Source organism: Octodon degus, unplaced genomic scaffold (assembly GCF_000260255.1).
Source record: "Octodon degus isolate 3935 unplaced genomic scaffold, OctDeg1.0 scaffold00064, whole genome shotgun sequence".
Classification (NCBI taxonomy): domain Eukaryota; kingdom Metazoa; phylum Chordata; class Mammalia; order Rodentia; family Octodontidae; genus Octodon; species Octodon degus.
In genome coordinates this window covers 2,764,073-2,784,431 of record NW_004524640.1, presented here as the reverse complement: position 1 = coordinate 2,784,431, position 20,359 = coordinate 2,764,073, and the positions used below count along the sequence as shown (strand labels likewise).

The 20,359-nt window shown below is 37.6% G+C and overlaps 1 protein-coding gene across 1 annotated transcript in view; it reads right to left on the bottom strand.

Annotated features, from left to right (window-relative positions):
* Window positions 1-20,359, bottom strand: part of Etnk1 (ethanolamine kinase 1) — a 63,429-nt gene that overhangs the window by 37,366 nt on the left and 5,704 nt on the right. The window contains exon 2 of the mRNA XM_004634555.3: window positions 1,291-1,550. Coding sequence (XP_004634612.1) covers window positions 1,291-1,550 — 260 coding nt within the window. The remainder of the gene's footprint in view (window positions 1-1,290; window positions 1,551-20,359) is intronic.

The window sequence follows — 20,359 nt, the reverse complement described above, 5'->3', positions numbered from 1 at the left end:
GATTACTTGGAAAGCTCTTCAGTTCAGTGCCAGCCTGGGCAACACAGCAAGCAAGCAAGCATAATGTATTAACTAGGATCCTTCAACACAACACATCTAATGAGTATACTCACGTAAAAGGATTCGTATGCCTGATAACTAAAACTTAGGGCTTGAATAAATGTTTATTCTAACATGTATTAATACATTCAAGTTTACCAAAGGGCAATAACATTGGTTCATTTAATTTTTATCACTGTTTTAACACAGCAATTCTTAAAGCATAATCCCTGGGGACTTGAGGTGTAGGAAGTGTATAGTAGACAATGGTTTTCACGAGTCATTATTCAACATATTCTTATTGCCTCCCAAGTGTACAGTGTAGTTTCAGAGGCTGTATAATACCTGACATCATACTGATGGCAACAAGGTGTCCACGTGATGTTCCCATATTCTCAACATTCTATTTTAACTTTTGACATGGCAATATTGACAAACATAGATGAAATACAGAAATAAAACCTCTCTTGGTCCTCAGGAAATTTTCAGAGCTACAAAGAGGATTTGAGAACAAAATAAACAACAAACCTGCTATTTTCAAATCAAGTTCATTTTCTAGGGGCTTCAAAAGCAGAAAGCAAATTTTAGAAGTTGATAGTTTCAGAAGTATAATGAGGATATCAAAGACATTTTCCTTTATACAAAATATAAAACATGGAATTCTAAAATGAAAAACTTGTTGTCTTTGATAACAAAAACAAAAGAAATAAGAGACTCTATAAATATCAACAATTAAGTAATAAGCAGTTGACCAACAAATGTGTACCACTTTGATAAAACACTACCTAAAGAGGAAACCGAGCCTGGTGGTACATGCCCTTACCCCAGCCTTCTGGGAAGCTGAGGCAGGAAGACTGCAAATTTAAGCCCAGCCTAGGCAACTCAGCAACTGAGTTTGACCCTGTCTCAGAACAAAACATTTTTTAAAAGGACGGGACATGAAGGTCAGTGCAAAGATTCTGGGTTCAGACCTCAGTACAAACCCTTTCTCCTACCAAAAAATTTAGAGGAAGCCTTAATCTTAGATAGCTCTAAATTAAAAATCTCTTGCAGCTTTTTCTTTTGAAGAGTCAACTATGAAAATAGTAAATATCATTTAAAAACAATTTCTTTTTTTAGAAATAAAAGCTCCAACTAAAGAAAGTTTCTAAGTGAACCAAATAGTTGTTGAAAAAAGGGGAATTTTAAACAATGTTTCCTTCATGCATTTAATATACTTTTTCATAACCAAATACTCAGAAAAGTAAATACCTGAAAATAGCTGGGTTGCAGACGTGCTTTGGATCCAAGGCCTCTCCCTGTATGAACTCATAGCACAGTCCGTTATTGAAGGTGCAGTAGAGCTGCGGTGCACAGCCGTGAGCCTGCAGCACTCTAAAACTCTTCACTTCTTCATCTCGATCAACTAACAATTCAGTCTTATTGCCATAAATTCTCACCAGGACTACGTCTTCCATGGTATTACCCACATAACAGCCAATAAGTTTGTTTGTGATCCCATCTGTGAAGAGCTGCCAGAAAAAGAAAAACATGAGGAAAAAAGCAGTTACATATTGTTAAGGAATGTGAAAAGAGATAACAAAGATAATGAGCAAAATACTAACTCTAGGAAAACACCAGTGGTTCAGGGTGTAGCTTGGTAGCAGAGAACATGCTTAGCATGTGTGAGATCCTGTGTTCAATTCCCAGAGTCCAGGAATAAAAAGAAACAAGAAAAACACCAACTTTTTAACAAAAAGAATCTCTGAAGACTGGACATGTACCTCAATAGCAGAATGCTGGTCTAGGAGGCGCAAAGTCCTGGGATGGATTCCTAGCACCAAAAGAAAAGAATCTTGGAATACAATTTTGTCTAATATATCTACGATTTTTATTCTAGATTTAAGCAAGGAATACTAACTTTAACACACTGCCTTTAATTCCAATAACATCATGTCTTCTTTGAGCCAAAAAATTATTCATTTTATCTATAATATTTTCATATCTATCATCAGTCCACTTTGTAAGGCAATCATTGTGTATGTGTGAACCCATACACACACACATACACAATCTTTGCTTTATCCAATAAAGTGAAATGTCCCTGAGGATGTGACAGTCATATTCCTAGCATCACCCATTATATACAAAAGCTCTTAATCATATTCAAAGATTTAAGTATACATTAACATTATGGTACATCATGGAAAATCATCAACTCACCAGAAAAAAAAAATATTTATTTCAAAGATTAAAAATATTTTAAGTACTAAATTATGACAGTTTAAACTTGGAAGAAAAGGCCAGGGAGATAGCTCAGCAGTCTAAGTGCCTGTCTGGCAAGCACAAAGGCCTGGATTTGATCCCCAGAATCTCTTGCTGTGCCGCTGTGCCAGCCACCAAAACCAGGCATGGTGGAGCACATCTGTAATCCTAGCACTGGGGAGGGTGAGACAGGAGGACGACTATGAGCCCAAGCTGCATAGTAAGACCCTATACCAAATAAAGAAATAAATAAAAAGACATTTTTAAAAACTTTAAACTTGAAGGAAGAAAAGAAGATTTCTAGGGTATTTTCTAAGTGGAACTTGAGGGACTTTTCAAGAGTTTTAAATAATAAATACATTGATCTTTTTTTTTTTTTTTTTTAAGCTGAGCACAGGAAAGTCGATTTAAAAAGCAACCAGGTGACTGGTAATAGTAGTTCTTAAAATACTAGCTGCTCAAAAGTTGTAGCTTTCATTTTCCTCTGTACTAATTTGACATTTACCCAGTTATCATTCAGAACTTTCAGAGGCTCTCAAATGAAATAAAGTGGGGGACCATGAAAGTGACACTGACATTGTTTCCAACATAATTAGACAAGAACAGGAGAAAGGACAAAAGTTTCGAAAATACATATAGCTCAGTGCAGTACCACACACCTACAACCCCAGCCTCTGGGGCTGAGCCAGGAAGACTCCAAGTTTAGGTACCTCCAGGACAACTTAGTGATTTAGACAAGACCTGGTTTCAAAGTGGGTAGAGATGGAGTTCAGGGCAAAAGTCCTGGGTTCAATCTTCAGTATCACAAAAAAGTATGCACAATTAGTGCCTGAGAAAATGGATATGTATGAAAAAAAGAAAATGGATATGCATTTCTTGCTCAATTAGACTACTGTGATATTAAATAATATTTTCTAAAAAGCTGCACATCTTCGAAGGAAGTTCCTCCTCCTCACCCCCTGCTGCAAAGTGAACTCAGGACCCTCATGGACACTAGACAAATGCTATACAACTGAATTATATCCCAATCCTTTTTGTTTTGAGACAACATTTCACTTATTTTCCTAGGCTGGCCTCCAATCAGAGACCCTCCTGCCTGTTCCTCTATTCCTGTGGTGTGGCCAAGGCAAGCATGAAAAACAGCAAGACTCAGTCCAAGTGGGATCCTTCAATAAGTCTGTGTTGAAAAACATCTTTTTATTATGTCATAAGGATTCATACATGCTATGCTGTAACTTCAGATCTCACCCACAGATAAAATATTTTAATTACTGTTTAAACACTGAAAACTATAAATGTTCTGCAATATGCATTGTGAATGAGTTTAAGCTCCTAAAATTCCAGAAATCATGCTCTATGTTTTCTGTATCTTCACAGCAAACACTAGGGACTCAATAAACACCAGAACCCACATAGTTACCAACATTAATGACTTTATCTAATAAAATTTACATTCTCTAATTCTTGCCTATATAAGCTTTCCTTGAATGACTGGATGGATTTAGTGACAGAGTGCTTGTCTACTAGGCACAAGCCCTGAGCTCAATACACAGCATAAAATAAAACGAAGTTGAATATGATCATATACTATACATTTACACGTGCACACAGAAACATGTGAAGATACATGGTACTTAACGACCTAAGACACATAAGATGACTGGATACAGATACTAGACATTTTACCGACATTCATAAAAATGACAATTACAATTCCATTCCAATAACCCTAATTTTTTTCCATATTGCATAAAAGCCAGATATCTTACAATGAAAGACAATTTTTAAGAATAAAAAGATGAAATATATGAATAATGTAACCCCACATTTATTAAAAATATTTCAATAAGACTAAAATATAACTTCAAAGATATAAAAAAGTACTAAGAAGTTTAAATCTTTTTGTTTCTCAGTAATCTCTTACTGTTGGTTTATGTATGTTTACTCATTTCTTTTTTCCTGAAATAAACCTGGTTCACACTTACAAAAAAAAATTAGAAGAAACAGCCCAGTATTCAGGCACTGACCCGCTACCCTCAACTAGGCTTTAACACTTGGCTGAATATAACTAACTTCACAGAACACCAGCAGACAAGGCCACTCTATGACCATAAGGAATTAAGACAACAACAAAACTACTCTCACAATAATGCTTGAATAGAGAACAAAATATAAATATACTGTCTCCTACTCTGGACAAGAAAATGTGACCGTAACTTGGTTTTTTGATCTAGGCTTTGCCCTTGCTTCACTCCGCCAGCACTCTAAGTAAGATTAAAACATAGACTAAAACACAGACGTCCACAAGCCATGGACTTCTCTCCCAGTTTCTTCTCGCCAGAGCCCAATTCACAGCAAATCGCTGCTACTTTGAATCCTTCCTGTATCAAGGGGCACACCCCATTACTACATAAGTGCTTCCTACTACCTACTCACGGAGACTGGCACCATTTCCCATGGTATAGTTCTCAGTCACCACGATGAATAATAAACTCAACAGCCAGCGTCAGGCACAAGTTTGTTTCTATTATTCTTTGCCTGAAAACAATGATTTTTAAAAACACTGATGTTGTTTGACCTTGTATGGTTCCCACCTCATATATAAAACAAAAGCAATTCAATGTGCTGAACCATCCAAAATATACTTGGTTTTTCTCTTGCACTTTCTGTTTTGCAGTGCAGGGATAGAACCCCAGGCCTCATACATGCCAGGCACGCACTCTAAACTAGACTTGCATCACTCCCCAGATAACTATTAAAATGCAGTAGATATACGTACTACACTGGATCTACGGTAGAAATATAAATCCCACCTCACTGCAGTGGGAACAAAACACAAATCTTACAGATGTCCTTTTACCAACCTATATCCTGCAGTTTATCAAGCAGTTCACGAAATACGCTGCAGAACCAGATTAAGAGTCTGCCTCTTTTAGAGTCATACTACACCGCTTACAACTGAGTAACCTTAGGCAAGTCAGTCAACCCCTACAGCAATTAACCACGGGGAGGAATGTATACAATGTGTTCATTATCGAAACTGTCCTACCAATTTGATTTGAAACTGTCTCAATGCTATTTGTTTATCAATAAAATTATGGGGGAAAAAAAAAAGTCAACCCCCACCCTCACTTCAAGCTCCCGGGGCCCAAAAGCTCTTGGAACACTGCTACGGAATGTGAAAGTTCGTAAATGTGTCTACCTACCTAAAGTTTAAGACAGTAAAGTAACTCATGATGATGTCAGAAAACAGCAAATAAGACAAAAACTATGTTAAAACAGTATTTTCAATATATTTCTCTTAAGGAAACTTAAATCCACATACTTAAAAATGTTAATCACTCTGGAAAAATTCTCTTTTCATACCTAAAAAAGTAAAAGGTCTAAGTCAGAAATGCCTTTTACTGTTATGATTTCAAGTGAGCACTACCTTACGTTTGATTTTGTATCATTAGGTATTTTGTTAAACTCTAAAATACATTAACTCCTGGGGCCGGGGAGATGGCTCAGTAGAATAAGTGCTTCCCTAGCAAGGGCAAGGGTCTGAGTTCAATCCCCAGTTCAGTAAAAAAATAAATAAATAAAAAGATAAAGAAAATATATTAACTCCTTAACAGCTCCTAATCACTTCTGATTTTTAAATATTGATAACTTAAAAATTCTAGGTGAATTAATAGTGGATTCTAAACTTTTTCTATGCTTTACTTTATTGTGTTTTTAAAAATATAAATGTCAAAAACAGGATTTACACCCACTCTTTAACAAACTCCAATGTTTTCAGAGTCTGAATTTATTTAATGTTAATGATAGTATCACTCTGAAAATTGGCAACTAAAATAGAATTAAGCACTCAGTCTGTACTTCCATGAACCATATACTTCATGATATTATACAGTCCAAATTAATAAAAAAGTTATCTAAAAACTAAACCCAACTGAAAAATGTAGAACAGCTGAACTAGGAAACCAATATTTTAACACCTGCAATGAAATAACTACTTAAGCAACAATCTTCAGTGAGCAAAACTATCTGATGAAAGATTGATGCAAAATCTTGATATGCTATGTAACATGTCACACCCTAAATTCACTACATGATCATACATGTATTACATCTTTTTTCTCCTCTTGATTGATGCAGTATGAAATACACTGTGCCACCCACGACCTAAAATCCAACATCTACATATTTCTATTTTTAGGAAAACATAGGGTTAATAAAACACCAGAAAAAAAAAATCACAACAAAATACATGTGTGGGGCCAGGGAGATAGCTCAGTAGAATAAGTGCTTGCCTGGCAAGCACAAGGTCCTGAGTTCAATCCCTGGTACCGCAAAAAAAAAAACTTGTGTGTCTACACATATGACCCACCAACAGTCAATGGTTAGCTTATGTATTAAAGAGGCTTAAATAAATACATCAACCAATAAAAACATTTTCTGAACTAGAGAAATTTGACTGTAGATATTAAAGTAGGCCTACAAACTACTGTTAAATTTTTACATTAAAACAGTATCAGCATGATAATTTTTTGTAAATTTTTTGTTCTCTCCCTTTCTCTCCTCTCTCCTCTCCCTCTCTCTCTCATAATAACAGAGATTGAACCCAGGACCTTCACAATGAGCTACATTCCCCAGCCCTTCTTTTCAATTTTTATTTTGAGACACAATCTTACTAAATCACTATATTGCCCAAGCTGGGTGCAAACTTGAAATTCTCCTACTTCGACCTTCCACCATTTTGAGGTTACAGATTTGTGTCACCACCAGCTCTGTTCGTATTATTATAAGCAGTTATTAAGGGCTGAGGACGCAGCTCACTGGTAGAGCACAAAGAAATACAAGATGACAATAACTTGATCTGTGAGATTTGTTTTAAAATACTTCTAAGGCATTTTAATTTTTCAAAAAGGAAAGCAAGTGTGGATTTTAGGTAACAGATACATAGGAACATTCAAGCCATTCCTCTGAGTATCCTTGAAAATTGTATTGTTAAGTTGGATGATGTAACTACTAAGCTATCAGTGTGGAACTCTCAAGAGTTCCTACTAGGGAATTACATACAGAGTAATTACATGCATTACAGAGTATGTAAGATGCATTGTTATCAGGTTCCAAAACAAATAACAAAATATAAAGATAGATTAAAAAAAGAAGTGAAAACAGGCACAGTGGTCCATGCCTATATGCCAGCTACCTGGCAGGCTGAGAAAGGAAGACCACACTTGAAGTCAACCTGGGCAATTAAGCAAGACCCTGTCTCAAAATTAAATTTAAAATAGGAGGTGAGGTTGAGGCGGTCTGTAGCTCAGTGGTACAGTTCACCTAGCAATCCACCCATGTTTACAAGCCAATTTCTCTTTCACCTATGGGACACATTTCTTAAAAGAGAATTTTATATTTAATGTTTCTACTTCCAAACCCACCATCTGCTATTTTTATTAGATAATGCATGTGGTACATAAGTTAAAACTCAATACTAAAAATCTGACATTAGAAATACCTTAAATTCTTTTTAACTCATGTCTTCTAATCCTTATTTTTCTTTGTTTGGTTTTCTGGGACAGGATCTCTCTACTTAGTTTAGGGTGGCCTGAACTCATGTAGCCCAGGCTGCCTCTGTCTCCTCAGGGCTGGGATGACAAGTATGTGCCACTACTTCTACCTTATCTAAGGGATTCATATGAAGGCCGAGATTTCTTGTTATAGGCCGCTCAGTTAGATAGAAATTAATGTACAGAGAAGGACTGGGCTATCTAGGAAGTCAGTGGAAAAATAAAAGCATCAAAATTGTGGCTGGAGGTACACCTCAAGAAGGCTAGGCCCACTGGTGGTGCACACCTGTAAGCTCAGGTGAGAGTGAGGCAGGAACATCACCATGAGTTCAAGGCCAGCCTGTACAGCTACGTAGTGAGACCCTACCTCAAAAAAAAAAAAAAATCTCAAAAAAGGCCAGACCCAAGATAAAGATGCAATGGCCAGGCCTACATGCCTCCCTAAGGGATAAATAATGAAGAGATTATATTGCAATTAGCACAACCTGATCCGGTAAGTCCAGCTAGACAGCAGTCCCCCAAGCGGGTGGGTGATCAGAACGTCTGGACCCATCTTGTCCCAAAAATGCCTTCTGTGCCCTTGCTGTATGACTCATTTCCCTACTGGACCAATATTGGCTAAATGCCTGTACTTGGGATCCTATAGGGTGATGGCAGTTTAACCCATGTTGTACTCACATCGTGACTTTGCTGTATAAATTATCAGACAAAGGGCTTCATGCCAAACTTCTCTCAGGAGCTATCTCTCAATGAACCTTTTCTATTCTAAACCTCTGTTGTCCCTTGGAATTCACATTCCAATTTCAGCAGTATAAACTCAGCACATTTGACATCGAGCTAGTTGGGAGCTATATTTCTCCTTTATTAGCACCATCTACACACAGAGACACACACATATTACCTCTGCTATCCTGACTCAATATATGTATTATTTTTTTTTATTATTCATCAATCTTCAATAACACTACTATGCATGCATCCTTCCAAACCTTAACATGAACTATAAATTTCCTTTCCTGGATGGTTCCTTTCCTCTGTTTCATTTTATTTGCGTTCTTTTTGTATAGAAAAAAGAACTTATACTCTCCATGCTAGTGACCCATAAACTAGGCTGTAAAGTCTAGAAAATAGGAACAGAAATCCAAGTGGGCAAAGTTCACACTCTCCCCCACACACACTCAGATGCAAGTTCGCACACACTACCATCATTTTGGCTGTCTACCTTGCACACTGGATGCTGCTGCGTGAATTTATTAGCACAAAGGACAAAGAGGAGGGTGAGGGCTAGAGGAAGTAGTAAGGAGTTCACCTAGCACACACAAGGCTCTGGCTTTTGACCCCAACACAGGGAGGAAGAAATAAAGATGGCATCAAAGAGCTGAGAGGCAACTCTAAAAGAATGTGCATATGAATGTGTGCATGTGTGGGTATATCTTACATATATGTTATAGTTTTTGTCTAGTTGTCCCCCCAAAACCTCATGAAGTCATGGGGTAGGGACTTCCAGAGTTTGAGACCAACTCATGATCCACTGGGCTTATGGGTCTTAGTACTGTTGGGATTACGGATGTGAGTACTCCTTCCAGCCTGGGGCGATTGCCTGAATGCAACTTAAGGGAGAGAGACTTCCTCTCTATTGCCAGTGTATTTTCTACTCCTCCATTTGCTTTTTTTTTTTTGGTGGAACCAGGGATTGAATCCATTTGCTCTTGCTTTCTGGCTTGCTCTTTACCACTGCCATGAACTGATGCAGTCTGCCCTGTGCCACTCTGCCCTGGAGCCAGCCAAGTATGAACTGAAACCTCTAGTAACTGTGAGCTAAATAAACCTTTCTTTCCTTCATTTTGAGTATCGGGCATTTGTCCCAACAATGAGAGAAGAATAACTGAGGCAATATATGTTCCCAAAGGAGAGAAAAACAAAGTATAGTGGTTAAAAGTTTTCCAAAAATTAAATGAAAAATAATCTCAAAGATCCAAGAAAAGGAGGTCAACCGTCCAAAAAACATAAGTGAAGGCACATCATAACAAAAGCCTCAAAAGACCGGAGAAAAATCATTAAGACCAATTCATTCATTAACCTACACTGGCGAAATCATCCTTGAAATCCTTTTCATCTTCATACTTCAAAAGTTTACTTCCCTCTCAGCCGTCTCTATCCCCACTGCTATCACCCTAATCCAGGATGTCCTTAATCTTTTCTTTGTAGTATTGTTACAGCCCCATTGCCAATTTAACCTCTTCTCCTCTGGGCAGAGCGCTTTCACTCTCTGTCACTACCAGATACTCCACAAATACACATAGAAACAAGTGGCTGAAAATCTTCAAATGGCTCCACACTGCTTAAAGGATAAAATCTAAATTCCTTAGGGCATACAAATTCCTTGACACTTCACTATCTAGCAATCTAACTGATAAACTTTTCCTTCTTTTTCTTTACCTACTTTCAACTTCCTTGAAAATTCTAGCAACGGAATTCTCTCTTCTAGGAGGAAGTTTCTAAACTTATATAAGATATACTCAGTGCTTGCTACTAACCTACACATAACATATACTACAATGTACTAGTAGATGAGCGATATTTATACCACATTATACTGTGAGGTCCTCAGAGATGTATAAAAATATCAAAGGAAAAATGATGAAAAACATAAAAACTGGTCAAACAGAAAGAAAAACATAAGAAGTGAAAGAGAAAAACCTAATTAGATTAAACGCAAAAACTAAGTAATTCAATTAAAATACTAAGTATGGAAAAACACATGCTGCTTCACAAGCAGGCAATAACAAAGGAGATACACTATCCTGTATCACATAACAGTATTTTACAAGGATACAAGAAATGATTTACCAGGCAAAAATTCATTGAACTAAATAAACTCCACAATAAATGCTGGGAATTTGAACATACATCCAAGATGTGATTTAAAACAGAAAAAAAAAAATACATATTAAATGATCTAAGCATAGTAAAAATCCCAACTTTGTTGTCATCTACAGAACACTAACAACAGAATGCACAATCTTACAAGGATACCAATGACTACAGGTTTGATTATAAAACAAGGCTCAAAATAGCAAAAGATTATTTGTTTGGTTTTTGGTTTTTTTGTTTGGTTTTTGTCTTTTTTGAGACAGGGTCTCCTTATGCAGTTCAGGGTGACCTTGAGCTCACTTTGTAACCCAGGCTGGTGTAGAACTCACAACGACCTTCCTGCCTCAGTCTCCTGAGGGCTTGGATTACAGGCACTGGCTACCACACCCCCCTTACTATCAAAAGATTAAAGAATATTTGTTCAATCTACCATGGATGAGCTAGAAAACACATGCACATACACACATATCCCCAAAATAAAAATGGTTAAAGGGATAAATTCTATTTTTATAATTTTTCTTTAAAAAGTTGGGGTGGGGTTGGGGAGATAGCTCAGTTGAGTAAGTGCTTGGCTGGCAAGCGCAAGGGCCTGAGTTCAATCCCCGGCTCAGCCAAAAAATTTTTTTTTCAAAATTACACATTCATTGGAAATGAATCAAATGAACATCTAAATATGTGAGATTAAAAAAACTGGCAATGTGATGAATCACAATGTGAATAAAAAAACATTTTGACCTGAATAATAATAAACATATGTCAAGCAAGTGACAACTGTTGTCTATTATTGTGCAGAAATCTGAGCATGTCAGTCCACTGTATCTTAGTATTGAAGTCACCAATGAAAACACAATGAACAGTTAAACACTACGTGAAATAATGCATTACTCACAAAAGAGACAAAATCAAATCAGCTTCAGTAGTAGCTGTCAGCCCCCCACAACTACTGGGCCGCTCGAAGGGCTGATTCAGATAATTGGCCTGTACATACTCCTCCTGTGCTCCAGCAAAAGGACCTCACCAGGGACAAATTTAGTAGGGGCTGCCTAGGTGACATGTGCCATACATGCCTTGGCAGAACAAAGGCGTACACACAGAGTCTGAGACAGAGAGAGATTCTCACAGGAGCTAACAAGTTCAGCACAGGCTGCACTCTGTCTCCCGGTAAGGAGGCCCACAGACCAGTTTCCTGTGGTGAGAGTGAATGGAAAGGCTGCACAAGAAAGCCACTGCCTTCCCAATGCACATCAAAACGCATGGGTGAGGCTGGGCCTGCAGCCCAGGGGTACAGTGTACACCTAGTGTGGGGGTGGCCAAGTACCACCCCCAGCATCATTAAAAAACATACAGGAAATAATAAAAGGTAAAATTATCAACAAAATTGAAAACTATAAAAAAGGTAATGAAGTTGGTAACTTCCTAGTAGAATTTATCTAGGGAAAAAAAAAAATATATATATATATATAGCAAGGAAGTATACCCCACAACAGATACTACACATGTAAATAACTGTTTCTGTAAATAATGCTCTCAAAAATGGAAAACAGAAATGCCTCCCAACCTGATACTAAAACTTAATTAAGGATATTACAAAAAGGGAAAATCATACACCAATCTGATTTATGAATATAGTTATAAAATATCAGCAACTGATACAGTAAAATATAAAAAAAGAAGGTTCACATCAGGAATCCAAAGGTTAACCACAAATTTTTAAAATCGATGTTAATCTCAGTAATAAAACATGGAGAAAAATCAATCATAGCCAAAGGTACAAAAAAAAATCTCTGTGATAAAATTTACTATTCATTCATGATAAAAATACCAACCACACTAAGCATAAAAGACATTTCCTTGACCTGACAGAATATCTAGAGAAAATCCTCAGCAAACACTATATCTAACAATAAACTATTCAATGTTGTCCAGGAGAATGGGAGTAAGACAAGGTTGCCCGCTATCACATTTGATAGTAACAGTGTGCTGAAAGGTAGAGGGAGAGTAGAAGAGAGGAAAAGCTGTCCTTATTAGCAAAAAAAAAAAAAAACACAAAAAACAAAAAACAAAAAACAAAAAACAGAATTTACACAAAAGCCACCAGAATAAGGGGACAGAGGTATAACTCAGTGGTAGGGCACTTGCCTATCATGTACAAGGCTCTGGGTTCAACTCTAAGAACAAGTGTGGGGTTAGGGATTATGGTATTCATAACACACACCATTAAAATAATGTTTCAAAAATTCAGTATACAATGAATTGTATTTCTGTACACCAACAAGCAATAATTTTGTAATTGATATCCTTTCCAGTAATATAAGGAATTGAATAAATCAAATATGTAAGATCTCTACAATGAAAACTTCCAAAGTTTGAGAGATCTTAAAGGTCTTAAGGATATAATACACAGTTTATAAGACAATATTTCTAAAGAAATTATAGTTTTTCACCCAACCTAGTGTGGTGGTGCACGCCTATAACCCCGCATTCAGGAGGCTGAGGTACGAGGCCCCATGAGTTTGTGGCCATCTAGGCTACATAAGCAACGCTTCTCGGCCTTTAGGCTAAGATCAAGTGCAGGCTACATAAGCAAATTCAAGGATGGCCTGAACTACACAATGATATCCTCTCTCAAAGGAGTGAGTAAGTCAGTGAATGACACCAGTTTCTTTTGTGGGATCTAAAAAACTGAGCCTGCAATTTATAATGCAGTTAAAAAAAGTCAAAAGTAGTAAAGGCAATCTTCAGATTCAAGGGCCAACTGATTGATGAAAAAGGTGATCTTCAATGGGAAAAGATCTCTTCAACAATTGATACTGCATCAACCAATAGCCTGGAAAAAAAGAATTATGATCCCTACCTTCTCACAACAAACGTAACAACCAATTCCAAGTGCTTCAGAAATCCAATGTAAAAACATAAAATAACCAAAATAAAAATAGCTTCATAAATTTGGTATAGAAAGAGATTTTTTTTAAGGAAATATACTACCCATAAAGAAAACAAAATAAAATCGGGCTTAACATTACTCATCAAAAGACACTAATAAGAGTGACAATGAAGCCAAGATTAGTGGGCTTGCTCATAAACCCAGGATACTGGAGGATTACTTCAAGTTCAAGGCCAGAGTGGGCTACACAGTAAATTGAAAGCCAGTCTGAACTACATAGCAAGGCCCCCCCATTCCAATTGATCATGAAAACAAAGGTGGTCATAATAGTAAACACCTGTAATCTCAGCATTCTGGGAGAATGAGGCCAGAGGATGCAAGATGAAGCCCAGTTTAAGCAATTTAGTGTTTTAGGCATACCCTGTCTCAAATAAAACATGGACTCAAATCTAGCATAAGTCATTAAAAAGTAGGCAAGTCAACAGTAAAACACTTAAACAGGCACCTCAAAAGAAAGGAACGCAGGGCCAGGGAGATAGCTCAGCAGGCATAAGCACAAGGTCCCGAGTTCGATCCCTAGTACCGTTAAAAAAAAAAAAGAAATGCAAATAATCAACAGAAAGAAAAATTATGCTAATTATCAGCGTTTGAGCCTTGAATAATAGACCCCTAATACAACCAGGGTCATACAAATGAAGACAGGCGATATCAATTGCCAGTAGAGATACAGTACAACTAAAACTCCATATACTACTTTTAGAAGCAAAAATTTGGATAATAAATTTGGAAAACTGAAGTATCTAGTAAAGCTGAAAATACATACATTAGATGACCCAAATCTACTCTTAGACATCCACCTATTAGACATATTTATGCTCACACACACAAAAAGTACAAGTATGTTTTTTGGAGAATAATATGTAATACTGTCTATTATTACCCAACTGTCTACCAATAGAAGATAAACTAAGGTAGATTCTCACAATGGAATACTAGTCAGTCATGGCAGAGAACCACAGTGATAACCAGGTGGTGTGGCACACATCTATAACCCCAGCACTCTGCGAGCCTGAGGGAAGAGAATCACAAGCTCAAGTGCAAGCTGAGAAATTTAGCAAGAGCCTGTGTCAAAAATTAAATTATATTGAGCTAAATTAAATTATTAAATTAAATTAAAACGGGCAGGGGATGTAATTTAGCGAGAAGGCCCTGACGGAATGCCCAGTACTGAAAAAAGAACTACTTGTATACACACATGAGATTATCACTCAGAATCTGAAAAATACATTAAATTCAAGGTGAAAAAAAACGTATTATTCCATGATTTATTTAAAAAATTCAAAAAAAGCAAAAATATTTATGACATAAAAATCCAAACAGTGCTATCCTTTCATAGGCAGAGATGAATACTGACTCTAAGGAAGCAGTACAGTACAGTACTAGTTATGATCTGTTTCTCCATCTGCACACCTGTAGTCACTCTAGGAAATTCCAGGTTCTACATTTACCGTTCTAGAACTTTTTAATACACATCAAATATCAACTGGCTTTTTTCAAGTATCAAAGTAACTTCACATCATAAAGAATGAAGTTTGACTTAAATGTTACCGTTACTTCGCAATCACAGTAAATTCTAAGCTTCCTATGGCTATAAGGTTCTTAAAACAGAAAAGATTTCTACCTTACTCTTTTAAAGATAGAAAATATATGTGTATGCATATATAAATACACATATTTAGTATCAATAAAATGGAGAAAGAATTTGCATGGGCTGGGGTGACAGCTCAGGAGAATAGGCACCTGTCTGGCAAGTGCAGAGTCCTGTGTTCAAACCCCAGCACTGCAAATTAAAAAAAAAAAAAAAAAAAAAAAAAAGAATTTGCACGAAGAGTGTAATTGCATGTCAACCTTCCACGCCTGTGAATTCTGCATGCCTGGATTCAACTAACTGTAGATCAAAAATATCTGGGGGCATGCCCCTGTAATCCTACCATTCTGAGGCTGAGGCAGAAGCCTGCAAGTTCACCTCTAGCCTGAGTAACTTAGTGAGACTGTTTAAACATTTTTAAAAAGGAGGGGAAAGGCTGGAGATACAGCTCAACGTGAAAGCTCTGCATTCAGTCCTGTTATCAAAAGGGAGGGCGGGCCAAGGAATCCATCTGCACCTGAACATGCACTCTTTTCATTATTCTACACTAGTACAGCATAATAATTTACATTGTATTAAATATTCTAGTAATCTAAAGTTGAAAATATATAGCAACATATGTATAGGTTTTATTCAAGTACTATAACATTTTACGTAAGAGACGCGAATACCTGAGGATTTGGGTTACCTGGCACCAATCCTCCACATACATGAAAAGATAACAGCATGTATGAATGCACACACACACAACATATACACACATATATAATGAAATTAAAAAATCAAAAACAAAGCTTCTTAGTCTGTTACACACATTCTCAACAATCTTTCCACCCAAACAACTATATTCTTGAGGGAAAAAAGTGTAAAACAGCGTATTCCTTCTAAAAATTATGATTTCCAGAGTTGAACATTGCAGGCCCATAAATGCTGAAATATCAGAATTGTGCTGTTGTTACTGGGCATTGAACCAGGGTCTTCTCACTGAGCCACAACCCGTCTTTTTTTCTTCCAAAGTTTTAGCATTGTGATGTATTTTTGTGTTCTGGTAGTTTCTTGTAAAAGGATTTTCATGCACCTACTATATTACTTTTCTTAAAGAACTTATGGGAAAAAAAAGAAAAAGACTAATCCAAAATGGTCTATTCTTTTGGGGGGGAGGAGCAAACTGGGCATAGTAGCATTTGCCAGTAATCCCAGTTGAAGTAGGTGGATCACAGGCCTGGACCACACTGGGAGACCAATCTTAAAAAAGAAAGGAAAGAGGGAGAGGGGAAAAGGGATAAAAGGAGGGAAAACACTGCTGTAGTGGTTACCACTAGAGGGAGGGAGAGATTAAGGCCAGAAGAAGAAATGGAGATACTCTGGATTGCTGCAAACACTTCTTCCCCACACTGAGGTTACACAGGTGTAATTTATTTAGCATGAATTCTTCTCTATGTTGTATCTCACAACTTTTAACAGCATATTAAGGATATTCATAGCCATACTGGCACATCACAAAAAGTAGGATAATACCTTACACGGCAAAAATCAAGAAAAGTCTGTTACTTCCCTAACTTTGTAAACCACCAAAAATAAATAACAAAACTTTCATCTTCATTCTTACCTCATCTGCAATGAATAAGACCTGCACATTTATCTTCTGGAATGTCAACATGTGCCCCTCATTTCCAGCTACAAGGCCACCCCCAAATTTAGGACCCAGTGCTCTTATCTGAACTAACATAATACTCTTTGCTTAAGTCTTTCACAAACTTTTTCTTTCTGAAAAACACCTTGCTATGTGAGCTCAAGCAACCCTCCTGTCTCAGCCTCCTGAGTAGCTGGGAGTGCAGACATTTCATAAAGTATGCAGCTGTAGCATCCAACTAAATTTTGAGAGTGTGTGTGTGGGTGGGTGGGTGGGCGTGGGTGTGGTACTGGGGATTGAACCCAGCTCTCTAATTTACATCCCCAGATCTTTAGTTTTTTTATTGTAAAACTGACTCAAAGTTGAGACCGTCCTGCCTCACCCTCCAGAGTAGCTGAGATTACAAGTGTACCCATGTAACACAAGAGCCTGCAAAACCTCAATGCCATCCAGACACATTTTTACCATCTGTTGTATTATGCTGTATATACAGTGCTTTTATATAAAACTAAAGCTTCATGAAACAATACACCTTTTAACAAGTGCAAGGCTTTCTGATATAGCCAGCCTATCACATTCTAACTCATCCTTTGAAACTATAGTGATCTTGGCCCACTATATTGATTTGGTATGCAGTAACCAAGAATTTCAAAATCCACATCCTACATAACCACACTTACTCAATTCAAAACACTTATCCTTCAGTCCTAGTAATCCTCCACAACTCCCCAATGGCATTTTTGCTCCCCAACAACCAGGTTTTAGCAGTCTGGGAGGGGCACAGTTCATCCATGGTTCTAAGTGACAAAAGGTGACTCTGGCCCTAAAAACCACATACAAAAACTTTTGAGATCATACTGTGTACACCTTCAGAAAAGGTCATGGTGCAGGCCGGGTGTGGCGGCACACTTAATCCCAGCAGTCAGGAGGCTGAGGCACAACACTGAGCCTGAGGTCAGAGTGGGCTACAGAATAAATTCAAAGCCAGCCTAAACTGTGCAGTGAAACCTTGTCTCAATAAGATGAAAAAGAAAAAGAAAGAAATGGTACTGAAGCCTTTCAGTGCAGCATCTCCCAAAACAGCATACTAGTTGGGCATGCTGGCACATGGGAAGCTGCGGTAAGATACAGAGCTCAAGTCAACTTAGCAAGACCTGGCTCAAAAAATAAAGAGCTGCTGACATAGTTCAACAATGGAGGAGCCCTGGGTTCAATCCCTTGTACCACTAGTAATCGGGGGACGGACTAGTTTTTAAGAGTTTTAAAACAAACAAAACAAAAATGTTAAACTGCATTTCTTAAACGCAAAACAAAAATGTTAAACTGAATTTCTTAAACGCTAGGAAGAGATTTTCTAGTCTTAGTGATAATTTTGCTTTTTCTTGTTTTGCAATAATGGAGATGGAATTTAGGGCCACAGCCCCAGATAGCATTTACCTTTTAAAATGTTTCTTTTTCCTTCAAGGCTTCCCTACAGTATTCAGTGGCATTATGTCCTTAATAAAATATTAATGCCTTAAAGAGACACTTAACCTTAATGTCTCACAACATAACAATTATTCTCAGAATTCATTCCTACTTCTTTTCCTGCCCAAACAACTCACAATCTAGCTTCACCGGCTTTGTGAAATAGTATTCCTTGCCTGAAAACAACCTGTTGCAACTAACTGCATCCTTCCCAAATACTCGGCTCAAGGGTCGGGGAGATAGTTCAGTGGAATAAGCACTTTGGGTGCGAGGGAGATAGCTCAGTAGAGTAAGTGCTTGCCTGGCAAGTGCAAGGTCCTGAGTTCAAGCCCCAGTACCACCAAAAAAAAAAAAAAAGAAAGAATAAATGCCTGCCTGGCAAGCACAGGTTCCTGAGTTTAATCGCCACCAGTACTGCAAAAGAGAAAAAAATAAACACAAAAACACTTGGCTTCAGAATGCGGCACAGCTCAGTAGTAGAGGGCTTTCTTCCCATACCCAAGCCTCTGGATTTCATCTCCAGCACACAAGATCAATCTCTCATTTTCTCTCTCTCTCTCTCTCCTCTCTGTCCCTCTCTCTCTTCTTCTCCCTCTCTCTCGTCTCTCCTTCTGCCCCCATCTCTCGCATGCGCGCACACACACACACACACACACACACACAGAGCAAAATCTCAGATCAGATCACTCCCCCCACACTGAAGCATTCTGTCCAATTCTCCCACGCCTACTTTATGATACAATAGTATAAAAAGGATTCCTGAAAATTACCACTATGTCTAAAAAAAGGTATCAAAATCGCTGAATTGTAGAACACTATAATTTTTTAAATCTTCTTTATTTATTTATTCGGTAGAGGGTCTCCCTACACAGGTCCGACCTGTAGTGATCCTCCTGTGTCAGCCTCCCCAGTGCTGGGATTACAGGCATGTGCCACCATGCCCAGGGTTCCACATGCCAGCACCACATGCAGTACCAGGGATCAAACTCGGGTCCTTGTGCTTGCCAGGCAGGCACTTACACCGCAGAGCTGTCTCCCCAGCCCAGAACCTTATAATTCTTTCAGCTCAATTTTTCCATTTGTAAAAGATGGAAATGTGAAATGGAGGAGGTAAGAGTCAAACATGCTGTGTATAATTTTAAGTGTCTCATTTTCATTCTCATCACAGTTTTCGAATACAGACAGCAACCCCACTTTACAGAGAGATTTTAAGACCTGCCAAAGGTTACAGATGGCTAGAATCAAGATTTAAATACCATCTTCCCACCATATTATGCTATGGTCCCAAACAGAAAAAGCAATTTGTTTTCTTTAAGTCACACAGATCTTAATATCTGAAAATGAACTAACACTTTTGGTGCCTGATTTCATAGTTATATCTTAAGAAAATATATGAGTAGCAAAAAAAAAATTAAATTAAATACAGAGAGCCTATAAAATATTACCCATTATTGACAGGCATCTATCAAACAAACACTTCTTTTACCCATCATCAATACTCGTAAGTCATACCTCCCACTCTAATAATTCATTATTTTAGGATACCAAAAGCAAAAAGAAAAGGAACAGGGAATAAAAAGCTAGACATTTAACTACTGTTACTAAAAGTTATGCTGAAAAGAAGTTGTGAATCTATCTTACGTGTACACACACATGCACACATGTACATATAAACACAAGAACCAAGAGTCCTATAACTATATCTTTCTAGCAAATTTAAGATTAATTTTATCTAATATTTTACAGAAACTTACACTGTTGAAAGTAAAGGTTAAGCTCTTTTTTTTTTTTTTTGTATTTTAGGGAGGGTTTACAGGGTGTTCAGGGTCTCACTACTAGATCAGACTCTAGTGATCCGCCTGTTTACAGCCTCCCAAGAGCTGGGATTACAGGTGTGCGTCACCATGAATAGTCTCAATTGCCCTCTCAGTGCACCCTGGGGGCAGGGGCAGCACAGCAGGGCCCAGGACCAAACCTCAGGCCCCTGTGCTTGCTTGCAAGTGCTTTAATCCGCT